At 42.7% G+C, this 22,528-nt stretch overlaps 1 protein-coding gene across 7 annotated transcripts in view; it reads left to right on the forward strand.

Moving 5' to 3' along the window:
* Nucleotides 1-16,894, forward strand: part of ABL2 (ABL proto-oncogene 2, non-receptor tyrosine kinase) — a 132,066-nt gene extending 115,172 nt beyond the window's left edge. For 4 of the 7 annotated variants that reach the window (XM_008065134.2, XM_008065132.2, XM_008065133.2 and 1 more), the window contains 9 exons: nt 2,020-2,292; nt 3,317-3,401; nt 4,500-4,677; nt 6,043-6,227; nt 8,680-8,832; nt 9,682-9,771; nt 14,180-14,353; nt 15,009-15,242; nt 15,552-16,894. In XM_008065134.2, coding sequence (XP_008063325.1) covers nt 2,020-2,292; nt 3,317-3,401; nt 4,500-4,677; nt 6,043-6,227; nt 8,680-8,832; nt 9,682-9,771; nt 14,180-14,353; nt 15,009-15,242; nt 15,552-16,732 — 2,553 coding nt within the window. In that variant the 3' untranslated portion in view covers nt 16,733-16,894. Of the gene's footprint in view, nt 1-2,019; nt 2,293-3,316; nt 3,402-4,499; nt 4,678-6,042; nt 6,228-8,679; nt 8,833-9,681; nt 9,772-14,179; nt 14,354-15,008 lie in introns of all 7 variants that reach the window. The other 3 variants (XM_008065131.2, XM_008065129.2, XM_008065130.2) reach the window with 3 other exon arrangements.
* Nucleotides 16,895-22,528: the final 5,634 nt, after the last annotated feature.

Genomic DNA, 22,528 nt, shown 5'->3' on the forward strand with positions numbered 1-22,528 from the left:
CAGCCGGGCGTGGTAGCGCTCGCCTGTAATTCCAGCTACTTGGAAGGCTGAGGTGGCCGGCAGCGGCCACTGCACTCGAGTCTGGGCGACAGAGTGAGACTCCAACTCAAAAAAAAAAAAAGTTGAGTGAGAGAAAGCAGATACAAGCTAGTACATATTATATGGTTTCATTTGTATAGAGTTCAGAAGCAAATAGAGCTCGTCTAAGATAATAGAAGTCAACATAGTGGTTGCCTTTGTGGGAGTAGACAGCTGGGAGGGGCACAGGGCAGGCTTCTGGATGCTGGTAGTGTTGTGATTCTTGGTGTGGGTGATGTTTACATGGGTGAACTTATTTGGTAAAAAATCATCAATTCTCCATTTATGAATTTTATAATTTTCTGTATACAATAAAACAAAAGTGTCTTTTTAGAAAATATTTTGCAAGCTCCTTTGAGAGATAGAGCCAAAGACTACTATCTTACTTTATACTTCTTATTGCTTATCAAAAATTAACAACTATTTTGTAAGCAACTCTTTGAAATTAAATTGTGGCTCTTTTAATATCTATCGATCTATCTATCTATCTGAGTTGGAGTCTCACTCTGTTGCCCAGGCTGGAGTGCAATGGCACGCTTGTATGCTTGTGACTGCCACAGCCTCAACTTGCTGGGCCCAGGTGATCCTTCCATCTCAACCTTCCAAGTAGCTGGAAGTACAGGTGCATGCTACCACATGTGGCTAATTTTAATTAATTAATTAATTAATTAATTAATTTAAGAGACAAGGTCTCATCAAGTTGCCCAGACTGGTCTCAAACCCCTGAACTCAGGCAATCCTCTTGCCTCCACCTCCCAAAGTGCTGAGAATACAGGCGTGAGCCACCTTGCCTGGTTTGTGGCTCTTTTAAAAATGGCCTTGATACTCAGTGTACATTGTAAATATTATCAGATATTTGAATACCCTCCTCTTACCAAAAAAGGAGAAAAATCTAAATCAGTGGTTTTCAAATTATGTCCTATGCAATATTATGAGGTGGTATTTCATTAATTTTTACAGGAGGCCATGTTTCCGCTTGTCTACCCTTTTTTTTTTTTGAGTTGGAGCCTCACTCTGTCACTCATGCTGGAGTGCAGTGGCATGGCATGCTCATGGCAGCTTTGACCTACAGGGCTCAGGTGATCCTTTCCCCTCAGCCTTCCAAGTAGCTGGGACTACAGGCGTGCGCCTCCACACTCAGCTAATTTTTTAAAGTATTTTTTTGTAGAGATGAGATCTTACTGTGTTGGCCAGGCTGGTCTCAAACTCCTAGGCTCAAGCAGTCCTCCAGCATTAGCATCCCAAAGTGCTAGGATTACAGGTGTTTGCCACCATGCCTGGCCCCTGCTTGCCTACGTCAATCAGAGCATTTCTTTCTTTACAAATTATCTTAAATATCTGAGTCCACAGTGTAGTTTAAAAATAATTGAAGGCCAGGCACAGTGGCTCACGCCTATAATCCCAGCACTTTAGGAGGCCGAGGTGAGAGGAGTGCCTGAACTCACGGGTTTGAGACCATCCTGGGCAACTTGGCGAGACCTCATCTCTACAATAAATCGGAAAATTAGCTGGGCGTGGTGGCATGTGCCTGTAGTTCCAGCTACTTGGAAGACTAAGGTGGAAGGATCATCTGAGCCCAGTAGGTTAAGGCTGTTGTGACTGTGAGCATGCCACTGCCCTCCAGCCTGAGCGACAGAGTGAAACTCTTGACTCAAAAATAAATAAATTAATAAAAATAATAAAAATAATTGAAGACCAATGAGCTTAGTGATCCAGAGAGATATCTTTGAACTTTTTCCTCCAAGGCTGAGCTAATTTAGGAAGAATAGGAGGGGTGGTTTAAATAAGATTAAACTGAAGTTTTGTGTTCTCCCCTTGCATTTAATTCTTTTATTTATCTCAAGATAATCTCCTATCTTTGTCTTAGGCCTGCAAAATACGGGCTTAAAAAACCCCTCTAATCTCTTTTCAAATTATTGAGCTTGCCTCCTTTCACCCCAGGTGTACGTGACTGCTGAGAGCCGCTTCAGCACGCTGGCAGAGCTTGTCCATCATCACTCCACAGTGGCTGATGGACTGGTGACAACACTGCACTACCCAGCACCCAAGTGTAATAAGCCTACCGTCTATGGCGTGTCCCCCATCCATGACAAATGGGAAATGGAACGGACAGACATTACCATGAAGCACAAACTTGGGGGCGGTCAGTATGGAGAGGTGTATGTAGGCGTCTGGAAGAAGTATAGTCTGACAGTTGCTGTGAAAACACTGAAGGTGGGTTGTGAGAATTACAGTTTTTCAGGCTTCTTTTTCTTGTGCTCTATCACTTGGAAATATCAGTGTGCTCTTCTTTAACTTTGGAATGCTTTCCACCCACTGGAGCCAAGCACATCAGCCAACTGTGGTGATTCACCTGAGTGCCATTGCTGACAGTGCAGAGGCAGATTATTCACTGCAATGCTGTGAAACCCACATGTGGGGAAGGTTTGTCTCTAGAGGCTATTGATGTAGACCGTAGTGGGAATTTAGAAGTAAATTATAAATTATAGAAGCAAAACAAGTTGTCTTGCTTCCTGAGAATGACCCCTGCTGGACAGAACTCTTTGTGCATCGTCTGAGAATTATGGGGCTCTATCTTGTTCTGTCCTTTATCTCTCTGCTTCTTGTTCCTCCCATCTCTTTTCAATTAGATCACTTCTTAGTATTCACAGAAATCTTTCCTGGAACTGCTCTGTCTCTTCTTTAAAGCATTCTGGTATCAAATTAGACGGTTTTCACTCATTTGGTTTTCCCAGAGCCTCAGTAGCTCTGCTATATTACTCATAAAAGGTGTTCTTCAGCTATGAGTAGTAGTCAGTTCTTCAGCTATGAGTAGTAGTCAGTTCTGCATGTGAAACGATATATGAGGCCTTCCTTGCAAGCCTGCATTGCTCCTTACAAAGCCTATGTTCTAATCAGGAAGATAATCATGTAAGCAGCTAACTGCTCTGTCTCCTCATTCAGAGGCTGAGCTATCCAGAGAAGTACACTATCAGAGAACTGATTTATCTAATCCAAGTCTCCTGTGTTTCAGTGCTGAATTCTGCTTATCCTACTAATTTTTACTCCGGTTTTTAATACTGGGAAAATTCAAGAACTTTTTTCTTAGTTGGACTTCTATAGAGCATATTAGGTTGTGACAAAATTTCTTAAAATAATATGCTAAAATATTCAGATGATACTCCCTCTTACTTTTAAAGCTGAACAATTAAAATGGGAGGTTGTCCTTTTATTCCTTCTTACCTTTCCCTTTTTCCAGGAAGATACTATGGAGGTGGAGGAGTTCCTGAAAGAGGCTGCAGTGATGAAGGAAATCAAGCATCCTAATTTGGTACAACTTTTAGGTGAGGAAGCTTGCCTGAACCATAGATGTCCTCCAAAAACATTTGCCCCTCGACCCCTTATTACCTCCAAATCCTTTTGAATGACTGTGGTGGAAGCTGCAAGTATGAACTCATTTCAATAAATACTTATCATTTGAATCAGTAGGCTCTGTGTTTAAAACTTGCCCAAGAACAATGGCTTGGCTTGGTTTTAATATATAAAACTGCTTAGTCTGTGGTAATTGTCTCAAATTCAAAGTTCACAAGTGTTCAAAATGGTACCAAACCCAAAACTGTCATGAAATACTTCTGCAAAATAAAGAGACATTAAACAAAGGACTGAAAATAAGCAAATTAAAAATTGTGAACACATCGATCAGTTTACCTTTACAAGCAGGAAATGTTGTACTGTGATAGACTGGCTTCTTAACCTGTTCAGGTCACAAAGAAACCTTTTATTGGGCAACCCCTTTGGGTCCCCCCCTCCCCAATGTGGGAGCTTTTCTGTCCTCTCAGTAAATCCTGCTTTAAAATTAAAATAAAACAAACCTTTTATTAAATCCTCTTCCCTTTTCATAATAGGGCCAGTTTCTTTGGATGTTCAAATTGAGCCAAACTATCCCAAAGGAAGTAGTTGCTTGTTGGTTCTTCATAAGAAATCTGCCATATGTCAGCAAAATCCTTGACTATGGAAACAATTACAATCTTTTTACAAAGCATTATTACAGCTGGGTTCACAAAGTCTTCAGCATGTGCACAGATGCTGTTACGTTTAGACAAATATTGTTAGTGTGCAGTTGAGGGGAGTCACGGGCATGGACAGACTTTAGAAGGTTTGGTCTTCTTAGCCCCTTATGGAATTAATATAGGTAGCTCTGCTTTTGCTTAGACAAAGACTCAAAGGCATATACATTTCCAGAGAACAGTATAGTGGAAGCAAAGACTCCCTTATAAGCTAACTTCTTAATTTTTGCTTTTTAATTTCAGAGAATGTGGAGGTATGAAGGGAAAAGATTACTGCTCAACTAGACCTAAAAAATTGTCAATTCTCAGCCAAAGTGGTTTCAACTGTTTGAATGTATACTAATAATAAGTCAAGTTCTGTTGGTCAACTCTCAGGTGTGTGTACTTTGGAGCCACCATTTTACATTGTGACTGAATACATGCCATATGGGAATTTGCTTGATTATCTCCGAGAATGCAACCGAGAAGAAGTGACGGCAGTTGTGCTGCTCTACATGGCCACTCAAATCTCTTCTGCAATGGAATATTTAGAGAAGAAGAATTTCATCCATAGGTGTGTAAAACCTCCGTATGCCTGTGACCAACCACAGAGCCATCTTGTTTGACATACCGATGAAGGGAAGAATGTGAGAACCTTCCCAGAGATTTTCAGATGATTCAAAAAAGTAATTCTCTGTTTTGTAGGGCCCATTGTAATGTCATTTCCAGCTTATAAACCTACTGTATTCTGATTAAAGTATTAATGAGGAGCCTTTGCTATTCTTTTTTTTTTTTTTTTTAATCATGTTGGAGTCTCTGTGACCCAGGCTGGAGTGCAATGGCATGCTCACGTCCACTGTAGCCTTAACCTGCTGGGCTCAGGCGATTCTTCCACCTCAGCCTTCCAAGTAACTGGAACTATAGGCACGTGCTACCACATCCAGCTAATTTTTTTAAAAAAATTATTGTAGAGATGAAGTTTCGCCAAGTTGCCCAGGCTGGTCTCGAACCTGTGGACTCAGGCACTCCTCTCACCTCAGCCTCCCAAAGTGCTGAGATTATAGGCTTGAGCCACCGCACCTGGCTGCCTTTGCTTATTCTTAAAACAGAAAGCTATTTTGCCCAGCACTATATCCAAGATTGTTTTGCTCCATCTAGTGGTTGAATTTTAAGAATAGCTTTCTGTCTAGAAAAGTGTCACTAGATCACCTCTAAAACCCATTCCAATGTCCTTATAAATAGGACACTGCTTTATAAAGTCCACTTCATTCTGGTACCACATAACTGCCTCTCAATGAGTGCTAAGTGATATATAATTAGTGGCTTTCCACTATTCACAATAGCAAAAACATGGACCAACTGTGTTGCCCGTCAAAATTGTACTGGATAAAAAAATATGGTACATATACATGATGGAATATTATGCAACCATAAAGAAGGACAAAATTATGGACTTTGCTGCAACTTGGATGGATTTAGAGTCTATTACACTCAGTGATCTATCTCAGAAACAAAGAACTGAGTATCATATATTCTCACTCATAAGTGGACCCTGAACATTTATCACAATACTATAAGAAAGGAATTGTCAGTAGCTGGAAACTGCCGGGGAGGGGCGGGGGTGAGTGCACATAATATCAATAAAGGTACCTGATCTCAAACCAGGCAAAGTGGGGACCAAAGGGAGGCCCAAACTTGTACCTGTACAATGACCACTTGTATACCTAATTCTGAATTGTAACCTACATTTTTAAAATTAAAAAAAAAAAACCTGAAAATATAATAATTAGTGGCTTTCCACCAAGTTAGTGCTGATCATAAGGTACCACCTTATTTGTCAGCACTTACTTACCGACTATGTGTAGTACAAGAACAGAGCACTTATGACTGTTTTCTTCACCATATAAATGGAATTACATTAGGGTTCTCTTTCCTACAGAGATCTTGCAGCTCGTAACTGCCTAGTGGGAGAAAACCATGTGGTAAAAGTGGCTGACTTTGGCTTAAGTAGACTGATGACTGGAGACACATACACTGCTCATGCTGGAGCCAAATTTCCGATTAAGTGGACAGCACCAGAGAGTCTTGCCTACAATACTTTCTCCATTAAATCTGATGTCTGGGGTAAGGTTGAAGGGGACTTTTTCCTGTGGGTGTCATTTTTTTTCCTTACCAGCATCCTTAATTCTTTAGAGCTTCTCTTTTTATATGGTGTTCAGTATTCACTGCCTTTATCCTTATCCTTCCTCAGTCATTTAGCAAGCATTTATTAAATACCTCCTAAGTGCCAGGACTATGCTAAGAACTTAGTATAGAAGGGAGTATAAAGAAGAAGATTTTTTTTAAAGGGTCCTTGTCTTGAAAGAACTCACAGCCAAGGTCTCACATGGTATTGGAGTGCTAATGATCCTCTCTTTGTAGAGTACCCTATTTTCCACAGTAAGTTTTATCACTAAGTTCCAGAGCACTGTGATAGAACACTCTTTTCAAGGAAGGCTTGATGAGGTTTCATCTAGAATTTGTCCTTTAACTGATCTCGTTTTTACTGCCCTGAGCAGTAAGATGATTTGGTAGAGGCTTAGTAGGCTGAACAAATCTGGAAATTTGGATTGTGGGCCCACAGAAATAGTTGTAGGATTCCAGGTCACTGTTTACCAGAAATCTCAAACTCAGAACTAACCTAACTGTGACAAAGTCAAGCCAATTCTTTTTTCTACTGTGAATTCTGATTGTAAGTGAATCCATTTTTATTTTACTCCTCTGATATTAACTGTTGAACTCATTAAATCCCTCTAATGGATGCCTAAAACCGAGGGTAGTATTGAATCCTGTATATACCATCTTTTTCTGATCTGACAACTGACAGGGCTACTAAGTGACTAGGATGGGTAGGATACACTGGACAAAGGGATATTTTATGTCCTGGGTGGGAAGGAGCAGGACAGCTTGAGATTTCATCAGACTATTCAGAATAACAAGCAATTTAAAATGTATGAATTAGGCCCGGTACAGTGGCTCATACCTATAATTCCATCTCTTTGGGAGGTTAAGGCAGGAGGACTGCTTGAGCCCAGGAGTTCGAGACCAGCCCAGGCAACATAGTGAGACTTCATCTCTACCAAAAAAAAAAAAAAATTAGCCAGTCATGGTGGCGTGTGCCTGTAGTTCTCATCTACTTGGGAGGCTGAGGCAGAAAGATTGCCTGAGTCCAGAAAGTCGAGACTGCAAGATTGTGCCAAGATTGTGCCACTGCCCTACAGCCTTGGAAACAGAGTGAGACCCCTACTCAAAAAAAAAAAAAAAAAAAAGAATTGTTTATTTCTGGAACTTTTCATTTAATATTTTTGGACCTTGGTTGACTGCAAGTAATCGAAACCTTGGAAAACAAAACCGTGGATAAAAGGTGACTACTGTAGACTGAAGACTGTCTAAGAATAGTTGGATTATGCCTCAGACTTTTTTTTTTTTTTTTTTTTTTTGAGTTGATATCTCACTCTGTTGCCCAGTCTGGAGTGCAGTGGCATGCTCATGGCCACTGCAGTCTCGACCTGGTGAGCTTAGGCGATCCTTCCCCTTCAGCTTTCCAAGTAGCTGGAACTACAGGCATGCATCACCATGCCGCTAATTTTTTTATTTATTGTAGGAATGAGGTCTCATCAAGTTGTCTAGGCTGGCCTCAGACTTCTTAAATGGTCATAGTTTATTCTCCCCAGCTGTCATAAAAGAAATTTAAATAGAAATTGGGAAATTTAAATAAAACTGTCTTGAGGTTGTCTGTGCCATTCCTGTGGCAGATATTTTTGAGGGACAAATCATGCTGTCAGAATTGACAAAAGAGGCTGGGCATGTTGGCTCATGCCTGTAATCCCAGCGCTTTGGGAGGTCAAGGCAGGAGGATCTCTTTTTTTGTTGTTTTGTTTTGTTTTGAGTTGGAATCTCACTCTGTCGCTCAGACTGGAGTGCAGTGGCACATTCCTGGCCACTGCAGCCTCGACCTGCTAGGCTAGGGCGATCCTCCCGCCTCAGCCTTCCAAGTAGCCGAAACTACAGGCGCGCACTACTGTGCCCGGCTAATTTTTTAAAATTTATTGTAGAGATGAGGTCTCGCTAAGTTGCCTGGGCAGTTCTCGAACCTGTGGGCTCAGGCAATCCACTTGTCTCGGCCTGCCAAAGTGCTGGAATTACAGACTGAGCCACCAAGCCCAGCCAGGAGGATCTCTTAAGGCTAGGAGTTTGAGACTAGCTTGGGCAACATAGTGAGACCTATCTCTACAGAAATTTTAAAAGAATTAGCCAGTGGCTTATGCCTGTCATCCTAGCATCCCAACAACTCAGGAGGCTGAGGTGGGAGGATCACTTGAGCCCAGGAGGTCAAGGATGCTGTGAGCTATGATTACACCATTGCACTTTAACCTGGGAGACTGTCTCAAAAAAAAAAGAATAGACAGCAGAGTATATTAATGTTGTAGCAGTATGTGAATATTACTCAGAGTTAAAGAAAATTACATAATTAATGTAAATAATAAATCAGAGAAGAAACATTAAGCTTTTCCCTTCCCCCCAATCTCTTATGCAGCTTTTGGGGTACTGTTGTGGGAAATTGCCACATATGGAATGTCACCATATCCAGGTATTGACCTTTCTCAGGTCTATGATCTTCTGGAAAAAGGATATCGAATGGAACAGCCTGAGGGCTGCCCCCCTAAGGTTTATGAACTTATGAGAGCATGTGAGTATTTTGCATATTTTAATTTTGAAGGTTAGAGCTAGCAATTCAAAATAGTTAAAATTAGAAACATTTCTCCTCATTGTTAGATTGAATCTAGTCACGTGGCATTTAAAGAGATTATCACTGGTCAGCCAGTTATCATATCATATAATATACATTAAGTCTTATTGGGCCCGAAAATTGACCCAATGTTTTTCAAAAACATTTGAATATTTAATAAGATAAGAAATTGGGCTTAGAGATTAAGGTAAGAGAAGGGCTGCTTTCAACTAGCTAGGAATGATTACTAAAGACTATGGAGAATGCATAAAAGTAACCTCTGTGATGAATAGACAGAAGCATCTGAGTGTTTGAAGATGAGAAAGTAGGAAGGTGAGTAGTGAATTAAATTGCAGTTGTGTTTGAACCTAAATCTTTTTGCTCTTTTCTCATTGACAACTGCATTCCCTACTGCCCTTTGTCAAATATGAACTCTAAACTCCTCCTTTCTAATGTCCTGTTATAGTTCTGAATATATACAGTTGATAATTTATAAGATAGACTGAGCTTGAAGACAGGTTTTACTTTGCATTTTTCAAGTGGAAGAAAACTTGCCATTTTCTAAACTATCTCCTTGTCTCTCCTCATCCTTATAGCAGAGGGCCTAGGAGCTCATACTAATCAGAAGGCTCAGTCTCAGGAAGTGGGTTCATGGCACTTCTAGTCTAGAGTTGAAAAGTGCTGCATCACGCTCATTGTGAATATGCTATTGTAATAAGCATACCCGTGATGCATGGAACTCTCTAAGTATGCCACTGGACATGGAATTCCCACAGGGAACGTTTAATATTTTCTTCTTCTGCTCTGTAGGCTGGAAGTGGAGCCCTGCCGACAGGCCCTCTTTTGCTGAAACACATCAAGCTTTTGAAACCATGTTCCATGACTCCAGCATTTCTGAAGGTAAAAAATCTGTAAATCTAATTTACTGTTGATGGCTAGTTCTGGTGGTAATGGTGGTGGTGATGGTAGTTATATTTCAAAAATTATCAACTCTTATAGTTAGGGACTCTTTCAAGATACTGAATTAATTTCTGGCCTTTATTATTCTTTGTTCCTTTTTTACTTTTTTTCAGTGTGTCTTTTTGTCTCATATATTTAATATTGAAATTATGTTTTAATTAGAAATTAATTTATCTTTTCCATAAATAAAATTAGTAAGTTTTGTAGTTATTTAAGCACCAATACATATGATATAGGGAGGAAGGAAAGAGAAGAGGAAAAAGTAAGTATAAAAAGTAGTCTAGGCCGGGCTCGGTGGCTGAGCCTGTAATCCCAGCGCTTTAGGAGGCCGAGGTGAGTGGATTGTCTGAGACCATGGGTTCGAGACCCGCTCAGGAAACTTGGTGAGACCTCATCTCTACAGTAAATCAAAAATTAGCTGGGCATGGTAGTGTGCGTCTGTAATTCCAGCTACTCGGAAGGCTGAGGTGGAAAGGTTGCCGGAGCCCAGCAGGTCAAGGCTGTGGTGGCTGGGAGCGTGCCACTGCACTCCAGTCTGGGCGACGGAGTGAGTCTCCAACTCAGAAAAAAAAAGTATTCTAACTCTCAGAACAACATCTATAAAGGCAGAACCAAGTAATAAAAGCAATATTCAGAAATTCCATTTCTGGAAATAGACCTAAAGGAAATAATTGAGAGTATAAACAAAGATTTAGCTACTAGGATGTTGTGTCAGTGTTTAGCTTATAATATTGAGAAATTAAGAACAAATTAAATATCTAGTGGACTATAAGTTATTACATTCATATAATTGAATATTTAAAACCTTAAATATATTTACATGGAAAAGTATTTAGAATAATAAGCTGATTAAGCTATAAATAGGTTAAAAATTAAACATTTAATTTTAAAATTAAAAAAGCAGGCTGGGCACGGTGGCTCATACCTGTAATCCCAGCACTTTGGGAGGCCAAGGTAGGAGGATTGCTTGAGCCGAGGAGTTTGAGATCAGCTTGGGCAATGTACTGAGATTTTTTTTCTACAAAAATCAAAAAATAGCCAGGCATAATGGTGCTTGCTTGTGGTTCTAGCTACTAGGAGACTGAGGCAAAAGGATTGCCTGAGTCCAGGAGCTGAGGCTGTGGTGAGCTGTGATCATGCCATTGCAGTCAAGTCTGAGCAACAGAGTGAGACTCTGTCTCAAAAACAAAAACAAAAACAAAAAACCATACACATACACACACACAGTTGGAGAGTTGGGTGCGGTTACTCATGCCTGTAATCCCAGCGACTCAGGAGAATGAGACGGAAGGATTGCCTGAGTCCTACCCCAACCTGTGTGGCAGAGTGAGACCATGTCTCTTAAAAACAAAAACAAGTGTATGGACACATCCAGGCAGTTTCTTACTTTTACATATAATGCCTCTAAGATATCTATCTGCAAAAGTCAAGCAATTTACTTGTTATAAAGAGAACGAGCCTATTCTAGAGAACTTAAATACTGAAATTTTAGTATTTTACCTATTTATTAGACATCGTGATATAGTTCTGTAATCTTGTGCATATTTTTCCAATTTTCTTTTCTTTTCTTTTTTTAAAAATGTATTGTAGAGATGAGGCCTCACCAAGTTGCCCAGGCTGGTCTTGAACCTGTGGGCTCAGGCAGTCTTCTCACCTCAACCTCCCAAAGTACAGAGATTACAGGCGTGAGGCACTGCCCCCGGCCCCAATTTTCTTTTCATAATTGAACAGAGTTGACTACCTAAGTTCAATTTTTAAAATATTAGAAGAGGAAATTAGGCAAGTTGATTTTTTTTTTTTTTTCCCACTCTCCTTAGATGAATGAACTTCTGTAGGTTGAAGGAACATGGCTGTGTGTCACGACGCCCTTCTTTCCCCTATGTTCAAGGGAGTCAAAGTGCTAGAAGTCATGAATATATTAGGAAAAGTATAGGGTTCATTCTTTGGCACTTTTGTGTCAACTTTTAACTTCCGTTGAATCCTTAGTTTAATATTTCTACTTCTCTTGGACATGTATCCTTTCAGAAAACCAACTCCTGTCAGTTTTCAAAGTGAATTTCAGGCTGGGCATGGTGGCTCACGCCTATAATTCCAGCACTTTGGGAGGCTGAGGTGAGAGGATTGCCTGAGTCCATGGATTCGAGACCACCCTGGGCAACATGGCAAGATCTCATCTCCACAATAAATCAAAAAACAGTATTAGCCAGGCATGGTGGCGCATGCCTGTAATTCCAGCTACTTGGAAGGCTGAGGTGGAAGGATCACCTGAGCCTAGCAGGTAGAGGCTGCGGTGGCTATGAGTGTGCCACTGCATTCCAGCCTGGGCAACAGAGTGAGACTCCAACTCAAAAAAAAAGTGGATTTCAATGTATAATTGGTAAACTAAAAATTTAACATTCAACCCACATTTTATTGATCATTTAATCTGAGTCAGGCACAATGCCAGGTCTGGAGACATAGAGATAAGACACAGCCCCTACGTTGAAAGGATGTATTTTTTAGTCAGTTGTAAGTAAAAGAAACAAACTTTCTTAATCAAGAAAGGAGGATTTAGCCAAGCACAGTGGCTCATACCTGTAATCCTAGCATTTTGGGAGGCAGAGGTGAGAGGATTGCCTGGGCCCACGGGTTCGAGACCAACCTGGTCAACTTGGTGAGACCTTGTCTCTACAATAAATAAAAAATTAGCCAAGTGTGGTGGTGCTCGCCTGTAGTCCCATTTTTTTGGAAGGCTGAGGCAGAAGAATTGCTTGAGCCCAGCATGTTGAGGCTGCAGTGGCCATGAGCGTGCCACTGCACTCCAGCCTGGGCGACAGAGTGAGACTCCAACTCAAAAAAAAAAAAAAGAAATAGGAAGGAGCATTTGTTGGCTTATAACAAAACCAACCATCCTGAGGTTGAAAATACAGGGGTGGTGCCAGCCTCAGAGTCATTTGAAGCCGTGGATTCAAGTAGCTTCCGGACTTCCTCCTTCCTCATTTCCTCTTTCTTCCACCCATACCCACTCCTCCAGTTTTCTTCTGCATTTCCATTGATCTTATCCTTGGAATCCTCCATGTAGCATGGGACACAGTTGCCAGCATCCATGAGGTCAAATCTGTAGAGTTCATGATCAAGGAAGACAGAGGATGTGTGGCTGTATATAGCAGTGTAAAAAAGGAATCTCAATGGCATGGATTGGGTTATGTACCATTTGCCCACTCTTGTGGGGAGTTATTTTTTAAAATAATTGCCAAAAAAGGGAGCAGAGTACAGTGCATGTATACCCATAATCCAGGAGGTTGAGGCGGGAGGTTCACTTGAGCCAAGAGTTTGAGGCCAGCCTGACTAACATAGCGAGATCCCCATCCCTTTAAAAAAAAATTACTAAAAAAGTTGTAAATACAAAATTTTAATACAAAAGTTTAATCAATCCTACCTGTTTCACTTGTTTCAGGAATAGATAGCAAAGTATGTCTTTGCCCCAGTAAAAGCCACAATACCCATGACCAAATTTTAATAAGTCAAGGCTTACCAATGGGGTGAACACTTTTTCAAGAGCCTGATGTACTTCATTTGCACGAAATGGGATGAATTGTATTTACTTTCATTTTTAGGGCAAGGTGCAACCTAGAAATCAAAATGTCTGCAGATATCTGTTCTCTTTGTTCAGTCTCTGAACAGGCACTTAGTAGACAAGGGTGTTTAGATGGCCAATGAGCATATGAAACCATGCTCGGCATCACTCATCAGCGAAGTACACAGGAAAACTACAATGAGATGTCACTACATGCCTGCCAGAATGTAAATAATAATGCATAAATAAAATTAAAACCAAACCAAAAATGATGATACCAAGTTTAGCAAGCATGCCGAGTAACCAGAACTGTACACTACTAGTGGGAGTGGCAGTTGGTACGGCCACTTTGTCACAGTTTGGCAGTATCTAATGAAACTCAATGTACATGTACCCTGTGATCCATCTGTTCTCCTAAGTCTATGCCACATAGACATGCAGTCCATTGTAAACCAAAAGACACCTAACAGGATGTTCCTAGCAACATATTCATACCAGCCCCAAACTGGAAATAACCTAAAGATTCACCAAGCAGGGGTCAGGTGGATTTGATGTATTCACATGTTTGCATGCCACCCAGCACCGAGAAAGAGCCCAGTCATGTGCAGCAGCATGTAGGAGTCTGCAGATATAACGCTAAGCACAGGAAGACAGATGAGAGACTTCTGCTCCCGGCGGTACATTTTAGCCCTCTCTTCTCCAGTCCTTTCTCATTGTGTGCCTTTTCTGAAAAGAAAAGCTTCTTTTTTATGAAATTGTTCTTTTTAATCAGTCTCCTTGTCTTTCTCACAGAGGTTGCTGAGGAGCTTGGGAGAGCTGCCTCCTCTTCATCCGTGGTTCCATACCTGCCCCGGTTGCCTATACTTCCTTCCAAGACTCGAACGCTGAAAAAACAGGTGGAGAACAAGGAGAACATTGAAGGGGCACAAGAGCCGATAGAAAATTCTGCTTCCAGCTCAGCACCAGGTATGGGTCCCCAGACAGGTAGAATCTAAAGAGAAACTGCCTTTTTGAAAGAGCCATGGCCTGTGAAGCTTTTACACCCATTTTCATGCCTGTCTTCCCTGAGGAAGGTGTATTCACATGTTGGCATGCCAGGACGTCTGTTGTACCTACCACTTGAGTCCTTGATTTTCCATTGCCAGTAGTAGTCGTCCTGATCTAGCCATCCAGCATACAACTTTACCTTTAGTCTCACCTCCTTAGCTCCTAGTTCCCAAATAGTTATCATCTTTATAGTTCTGGCAAAAATTTCATAGAGCCTGACAGATGAGAACAGGTTGTGTAGTGATTTTTAAAGAAAGGATGAATGCTGAGTTAATAACCAGCATGTTCTTGCCCCTCATTTATAAGCCACTTGCATTTGGAACACCAATCACTGAAATGATAATATATTTATTAATTTCCTCTGAGTTCCACCAACAGCTGATATTTAATAAATACTGACAAAACTCTTACAATTCAGTCTTAGTAACTCGAATGCGGTGGAGTTTCTTCTTGCCTTTCACATATGACTTTTCCAAGGTCAAACGCTACATCTTCCATGTCTTCAGGGCTTCCAAAGCAGGATAGGATGGCAATGACCCTTCCCTTTCACGTATGACTGGCTGTTTCTCATCAGGGTTCATCAGAAGCACACAGGCCTCCAGTGGGTCTCCAGCACTGCCTCGAAAGCAAAGAGACAAGTCTCCCAGCAGCCTCTTGGAAGATGCCAAAGAGACATGCTTCACCAGGGATAGGAAGGGAGGCTTCTTCAGCTCCTTCATGAAAAAGAGAAATGCTCCCACACCCCCTAAACGCAGCAGCTCTTTCCGAGAGATGGAGAACCAGCCCCACAAGAAATATGAACTCACGGGTAACTTCTCATCTGTTGCTTCTCTACAGCATGCTGATGGGTTCTCTCTCACTCCTGCCCAGCAAGAGGCGAACCTGGTTCCACCCAAGTGCTATGGGGGGAGCTTTGCACAGAGGAGTCTCTGCAGTGACGATGGTGGTGGGGTTATGGGCAGTGGCTCTGCTGGGGGTGGGTGGTCTGGCATCACCGGCTTCTTTACGCCACGCTTAATCAAAAAGACACTAGGCTTGCGAGCAGGTAAGCCCACAGCCAGTGATGACACTTCCAAGCCTTTTCCAAGGTCAAACTCTACATCTTCCATGTCCTCAGGGCTTCCAGAGCAGGATAGGATGGCAATGACCCTTCCCAGGAACTGCCAGAGGTCCAAACTTCAGCTGGAAAGGACAGTGTCCACCTCTTCTCAGCCAGAAGAGAATGTGGACAGGGCCAATGACATGCTTCCAAAAAAATCAGAGGAAGGTGCTGCTGTAACCAGGGAGAGACCAAAAGCCAAACTGTTGCCCAGAGGAGCCACAGCTCTTCCTCTCAGAACCCCCTCTGGGGATCCAGCCATTAGAGAGAAGGACTCTCCAGGGGTGGGAGTGGCTGGAGTGGCAGCTGCCCCCAAGGGCAAGGAGAGGAATGGTGGGGCACGACTTGGGATGGCTGGAGTCCCAGAGGATGGAGAGCAGCCAGGCTGGCCTTCTCCAGCCAAGACAGCCGCCGTCCTCCCGACCACTCACAACCACAAAGTGCCAGTCCTCATCTCCCCCACTCTGAAACACACTCCAGCTGACGTGCAGCTCATTGGCACAGACTCTCAGGGGAATAAGTTCAAGCTCTTGTCTGAGCATCAGGTCACTTCCTCTGGAGACAAGGACCGACCCCGACGGGTAAAACCAAAGTGTGCCCCACCCCCACCGCCTGTGATGAAACTACTGCAGCATCCGTCCACGTGCTCAGACCCTGCAGAAGAGCCGACTGCCCCGCCTGCAGGACAGCAGGTGTCAGAAACACAGGAGGGAGGAAAAAAGGCAGCTCCGGGGGCAGCACCCGTCAGTGGGAAATCTGGGAGGCCAGCGATGCCTCCACCTCAAGTGCCTCTGCCCACATCTTCCATCTCGCCAGCCAAAATGGCCAACGGCACAGCAGGTACTAAAGTGGCACTGAGAAAAACCAAACAGGTGGCTGAGAAAATCTCAGCAGACAAAATCAGCAAAGAGGCCCTGCTGGAATGTGCTGACCTACTGTCCAGTGCAATCACGGAACCTGTGCCCAACAGCCAGCTGGTGGACACTGGGCACCAGCTGCTCGACTACTGCTCAGGCTACGTGGACTGCATCCCTCAGACTCGCAACAAGTTTGCCTTCCGAGAGGCCGTGAGCAAACTGGAGCTCAGCCTACAGGAGCTCCAGGTGTCTTCGGCAGCTGCTGGTGTGCCCGGGGCAAACCCTGTCCTTAATAACTTATTGTCCTGTGTACAGGAGATCAGCGATGTGGTGCAGAGGTAGCCATGGGTCGCCGAGTGGGAGGGGTCACGGATTTCTGCGGGGAGAGGGCAAGGGACTCATTTTCCTGTGTTCTTGTTTTCAAAAAACAAAAGACTGATACTTGAGTGTGTTTATGTGAAGTACCTCAGATCCCTGAGTTCTCACGTTTACAGTTTCATCTCAGAATTAACAAAAAGCCAACCACATGTGTATGGGAGAGGTAAATAAGGTGGGGGCGAGGCAGTAGTGGACTGGGTTGGAAGCCCCACTGGAAAATCAGGGAACCTGAGTGTGTCATAAGGATCAGGGGCCCCTCCCTGCCTGGAGGCACATGAGGTGCTGTACAGGGGCTCCTGCAGGTGAGGGTGGGCTGCGGCACTCACTGCATCGTGCAGAAGGGGATCGACTGGGCTCCGGTAGGAACTGATGGTGATTATGCTGCAGTTTACCTAAGGAATTTGGTGGGACATAAGAAAGCTGGGCCTGTGCTGGAAGAAGTTTTGTTCAAGGCTGTTGAAGCAGGAGTGAACCTTGCTTCCTCAGGGGCATCGCTGCTGTAGCATGAACTTCAGGTCAGGTTGCTGGAGCACAGAGCTGGGAAGTGTGGCCCGATCGTATGCTCCTGTGCTGTTTTCTGTCAGTATATTAGTTGGTACAGGAAGTAGAGGATGCTGGGAAGTTTAGTCAGGGAAATAGACACTTCCTAAATCTTATATTGATTAGAGATCTAGTATATTATTTCCTGATGGACCAGGACCGGCTTCCTGCTTGGTGGGGGCTCCATCAGCATGGGGGTCACCTTAGTTCTTCCCGGTCCTTTGCTGGGCAGGTGTCTTCCTATATTCCTGGCAACATCCAGGGCATTAACCAGTGTTGAATTTGAAAAATAGTGGTCCCTACAGTTCTCACAGGGCAGTGAAGCCTTTTCTGCCACTGTTCCCTTGTATACCGGTGTACCGGCTGAGGACTTCAGCAGCTGTGTATTTCTTATCAACTGAAATGCCAGGGCAGTGGTCTTTTCTTAAAACCTTAAAACCCTACAGCTGGGCCTGGGGCTTGGGACTGAGAGGAGAAGCTGACTTAGTCCTTGTGGCTGTTTTTCTGCACCTTCCCTCCCTTATCACCTTAAGCCAAATCCAGGGAGGAGGGGAGAGAGAGGCATGGCCCCCTGTGGATCTGAAGTGAATTGCCCCGAATTATTCTCACGTGCTTTCCTTCACTCAGTCATTTTGCTTGTTTGTACAGTTCTTATTGGGAATATTCTTTATTTATTTTGTCATTTCACCTCTGTTTTGAGAATGCATAATTGAAGGAGTAGGTCATTTTCAAGGAGCCCAGTTAGATCCTGGAAACCTTTGACTTGACCCTTAAATACCCCTAAATATGTTTTGCCCTTGAAAAATAGAGCTTTTCCTTCCCTACTCATAATGGAGGATAATTAGGATGGCAGGAAATGGCTCTAGGGTTAGATATTATTAATGTTCTTGGTATTGGGTCGAATTCCAATCACTGCTTCATCTCTTTTTAAAGCTTTATGAATGCTTCCCCCACCCTCCCCAAGGGGACCCAGTATATAATATTTTTATTTTATTTTCTCAAAGGAATATTAGCTAAGGAAGATAGGAATTCAACACTGAGCAGTGCATTTTCTTCCTGGCTCTGTCATCGATCACTATCAAGCCACAGCCCCATCTCTTAGTCTATTAAATGAAGGTAATAGTACATGTTCTCAAGGGTGTTTTGCACATAAGCGTATAGCTATCCCTTTGAGAGCCTCTCTAGAAAGCTCTTTTAGTGCACTGTTACGTTGAATGGTTTTCTACTCTCTCTGCTGAGTAGCAGATGTTAATGAAATGTAGAACTGCTGAGATGATATTAATTGGGCTAGAATACTAAAAGAGAAGCTATGTGTTGAATAGAGTTTGGCATCTTTGACTAAGGAGGGAATTGAGTTTTCATTAGAAAGGAAACCTCGATTCATATCATTGCTGCTCCAGAGGAGGACCAGGGTAGGGGAGGTTAGAAGAGAGGAGACTGTGCTGGGCCTTCCTGGCAAGTGTGGATGACCCCCACCAGTGGGCACAGCAGCAAATGGTCAGGTCCATTTCCTTGTCATGGTTGAAGAGAACTTGGATTTAAAAACCAGGGGCCCACCTCCCACCTTCTTCCCTTCCACTCTCTCTCATCATCACGTCCATGAACTTGAACTCGTTTTAGCAGGAAGCCTTTTAAGGGCAGGGAGAGGAAAGCTAAAACTTTAGAATATTATGCTGCTTTTTAAGTTTATCCCTGTCATTGTGAGATACAAGTTAAGGGATTATAATTGTTTTTCAGGGGATTTTTTTTTTTTTTTTTAAAGCAAGGGCTCCAATTTTCTTTGAGAGTTTTGGAAATAAGCCTTGGAGAAACACTACTGAGTGTATTTAAGCTCCCTGGTATTCTCACCGAACAACAATCTTGGGGGTGGGGTGGGGGCTGTGTCTTACTCAGGGCAGCACCTAGCTCTGTTTTGCCTACAGTGGGTGCACAATACATAAATTGAATTGATTGTTGTCAACACTGTCAAGAGGAGCATTGACTATTGTAGCACACCCCACCCATGGAATGCTTGAACTATGTAACTTTAGGGGTTGAGAGCTCAGGGTTCAGGTTAAAGAGGCACTGTCAACTTACCATAAAAGTATATAATTTAGGGTTTTTCTTTTTCTACTTGAAAAGGACCAGCTTTAAAAAAAAAAGCCTTGTGAAAATTAAAGTTTGAATCCAAAGCAGAGAGAACTGCTTCTAGAGACTAAAAATGTCATTTAATTTTATCTAGTCTAAAAGCAAAGCATATATATAGCAAGAAAGAAGACCCTAGAATAAGGTGTAGACAGTTTTCTAAAGTGATTAGACTATATATGTGCACACCTTTGGGCTGCCACAGCTTAATTCCTTTTGTGTATAGGTAACATAATTTCAGTTTAGATTTTCTACCTTAAAATGCAGTGTTTTGTGTTGAGTACATGTTGACTGTGCTTTACATAAAATGTTTTCCTAAATGGCTTGTGTAAAATTAAAATGTATCTATTTTCCTGCTGACTTCCATCTTGATTTTCAGAGATAAAGCCTTAATAAAATTTGGCCCTAAGAAATTCATTCGGTGTTTCTCTAGATGACTTATAGTGGAGACCCTTTACCAGCAACATTTTAGGGTTTGAATTAGAAATTTTCTTATGATTCAATTGCAAGTTGGCTAGTAAAATAGTTTCCAGTTAATAAAACATGCTGACTTTGCCAAGACATAGCCCATATTTATTTAACTAAATTCATGGAAGCTTTGGGTTTAAAGGATGCAGTATAGATAGTGGTTTAGAGTTTAGGCTCTAATGCCAGTCTAGAAGCAAGCCGTTTAACCTTCCTGAGCCTCAGTTTCCCCACTGTAAAACAGGGATCATAATAGTAACTACCTCAGGGTTGTTGTAAGGATTAAATGAGATGTCTGTGAGATACTTAGCTCAAGTGCCTGGCACACAATGAGCACTCCATAAATGTTATAGTAACACCTAGTCCAGGGATGCACAGCAGAGTCCCCTAAGGGTTTTTTTTAAACTGATGCATTAGTACACTACAGATCAGAATTCCCAGTAGGGCAGGGTCTCAGCCACTGTATTTTCCTAGACTCTCTCCAGGTGTTTCAGACGCTCAGTCCTGTCTGAAAACTGTCAATACCCCAACTTTTTCTTTATAGGGTAAGAAACTAGTGGAGAGGATGGTGAAGTTACTTGCCCATTATCTCAGAATAGTTTTTGAACTGCAGAGCCAGGGTCTCCCGCCTCTATGGTTGTGGGATCTTTCCACCATACCTGCTGCCTTGTGAGACACTGCAAGAAAAGTGGCTCAGTTAGACAATCAGCTGCAAGGTGCTGCACACTTTCTAAAGCACATGCTTCTGGCACCTTGACCCTAAGGGGCTTGAATGCTGAGTCAAGGCAACATGAGCAAAGTGAGCACTTGGTAGAACTCAGTAATTTAAACAAGCGTTTGGGGTCATTCTTTAGGACAGACCTCAGCAACATGGCAATGTGCACTTTGTAATGAAGAAATATCAACTTAAGTTTCTTTAAAAAACTAGTTAGTCCTACATTCCATTTTCTTTAAAAAAAAGCCTTTATTCAGTATCATTTCAATAACTATGAGATAATGTATTTAAAAGCACTTTGAGAGTATCAAATATAATATAACTATAAGGATGTATTATTAATGTCTGTTTAGAGGTTAAAACAGTTGATTAGATGCTGATTGACCTAAAAGCTTTTACCTGTGGGGCACCTGAAAATACAGATATATGAAGAATCACCTCTGTAATGTATCATGTTTATAAATAGGAAACTGCTAAATGCATATGGGCAGGCTCAGCAAATGTTTTGCTAAAGTTGTAGTTCAGAGCTGAATCACTTCAGAAAACTAGGGACCAACTTTTTGGTTTAATTCTGATCTTTAAAAAGTCATGTGGACTCCAGAATACAGAAGCTCTTCCAGGGACCTTGGCTCTAGGAGGATGAGGCCCTCTTGAACGTTTGTTCCTCTCTCCGCTACGTGCTCGGCCATTTAGTTTCCTAAATGTGGCAGGAGCAGACTCCTTATCTATTGATGTTGACAGTGTCTTTTTCAGCCTATGTCCTGCATGGTTTTGTTGGGTTTGGGGGAGGGTGGTGGGTGGGAGGGGTTTTATGGCCACAGAACCAATGCACTTTGGGAATTACTTTTCTAGGATTTCCTACCAATTATAAATGGCATTGACATCGTCACCTGTCTTTATTTTTTTCCTAAACAGAATAGCTGAATTTAATTCACCTGTTACGTTATAAAATACCCAAGGGTGAGTTGCGTTGGAGGCCACTTCTGAATCCTGGCTGTACTTGCTTCCTCCTGACCTCTCCATTCCCGCCCATTTCTGCTACTGATGCTGTTATCAGGCTGCGCCCACACGGGAGTCCATATTGGGTTGACAGGGTTAGCTATATTTTGTCCTTGGTGACTTTGGGGTTTCATCACCTTAGCTGCATTAACTTACTTCCCCTGGATTTGGAGTTCATTTTTGTGTCTCCAGTGCCTATTCTGACCTGTCCTCTTTCATAGGAGGTCTCTGGACTCGTTTCCTCTCATGTGTAGATGGACTTCAGCTGTCTGTCTCTCTCAGCTGCTGTCCAGCCAGCAGCTCGCTTCCTTGGTAAATGCCCGCTCGAGTTTGAGGGCTGTGGGAGCTGAGAGGACTAGAGAGAAGCATCTCTGAGGGAGTCCATGTCTCTTATACATGCTGACAGGCATCCTGGGGTGCCTGTACCTTCTGTGTGACAACCTGGAGAAGCTGCAGCTGGTGCCACCTCACTAGAGAGAGGTGAGGCCTCCAACTGGTTCTGAGACTTTTCCTGCACTTTTTTTTTCTTTTGAGTTGGAGTCTCTGTCGCCCAGGCTGGAGTACAGTGGCACACTTATGGCTACTGCAGCCTCAACCTACTGGCCTCAGGTGATCCTTCTGCCTCAGCCTTCCAAGTAGCTGGAGCCACAGGCATGTACCACCATACCCAGCCAATTTTTAAATTTATTGTAGAGATGAGGTCTCACCATGTTGCCCAGGCTGGTCTCGAACCCATGGGCTCAGGCAGTCCTCTCACCTCGGCCTCCCAAAGTGCTGGGGTTTATAGGCATGAGCCACTGCACTCCGTCTTCTCCTGCTCTTAACAGGATGTCTTCGTCATTTGAATAGAGCTCCAATTTTCCAGCTACTAGACTTTTAAAAAGTCTAATGTGAGGTTTGCCCTTTTTTGGCAAGCC

The sequence above is a fragment of the Carlito syrichta genome, unplaced genomic scaffold (genome assembly GCF_000164805.1).
Source record: "Carlito syrichta isolate Samal-C Ts95f unplaced genomic scaffold, Tarsius_syrichta-2.0.1 Scaffold308161, whole genome shotgun sequence".
Classification (NCBI taxonomy): domain Eukaryota; kingdom Metazoa; phylum Chordata; class Mammalia; order Primates; family Tarsiidae; genus Carlito; species Carlito syrichta.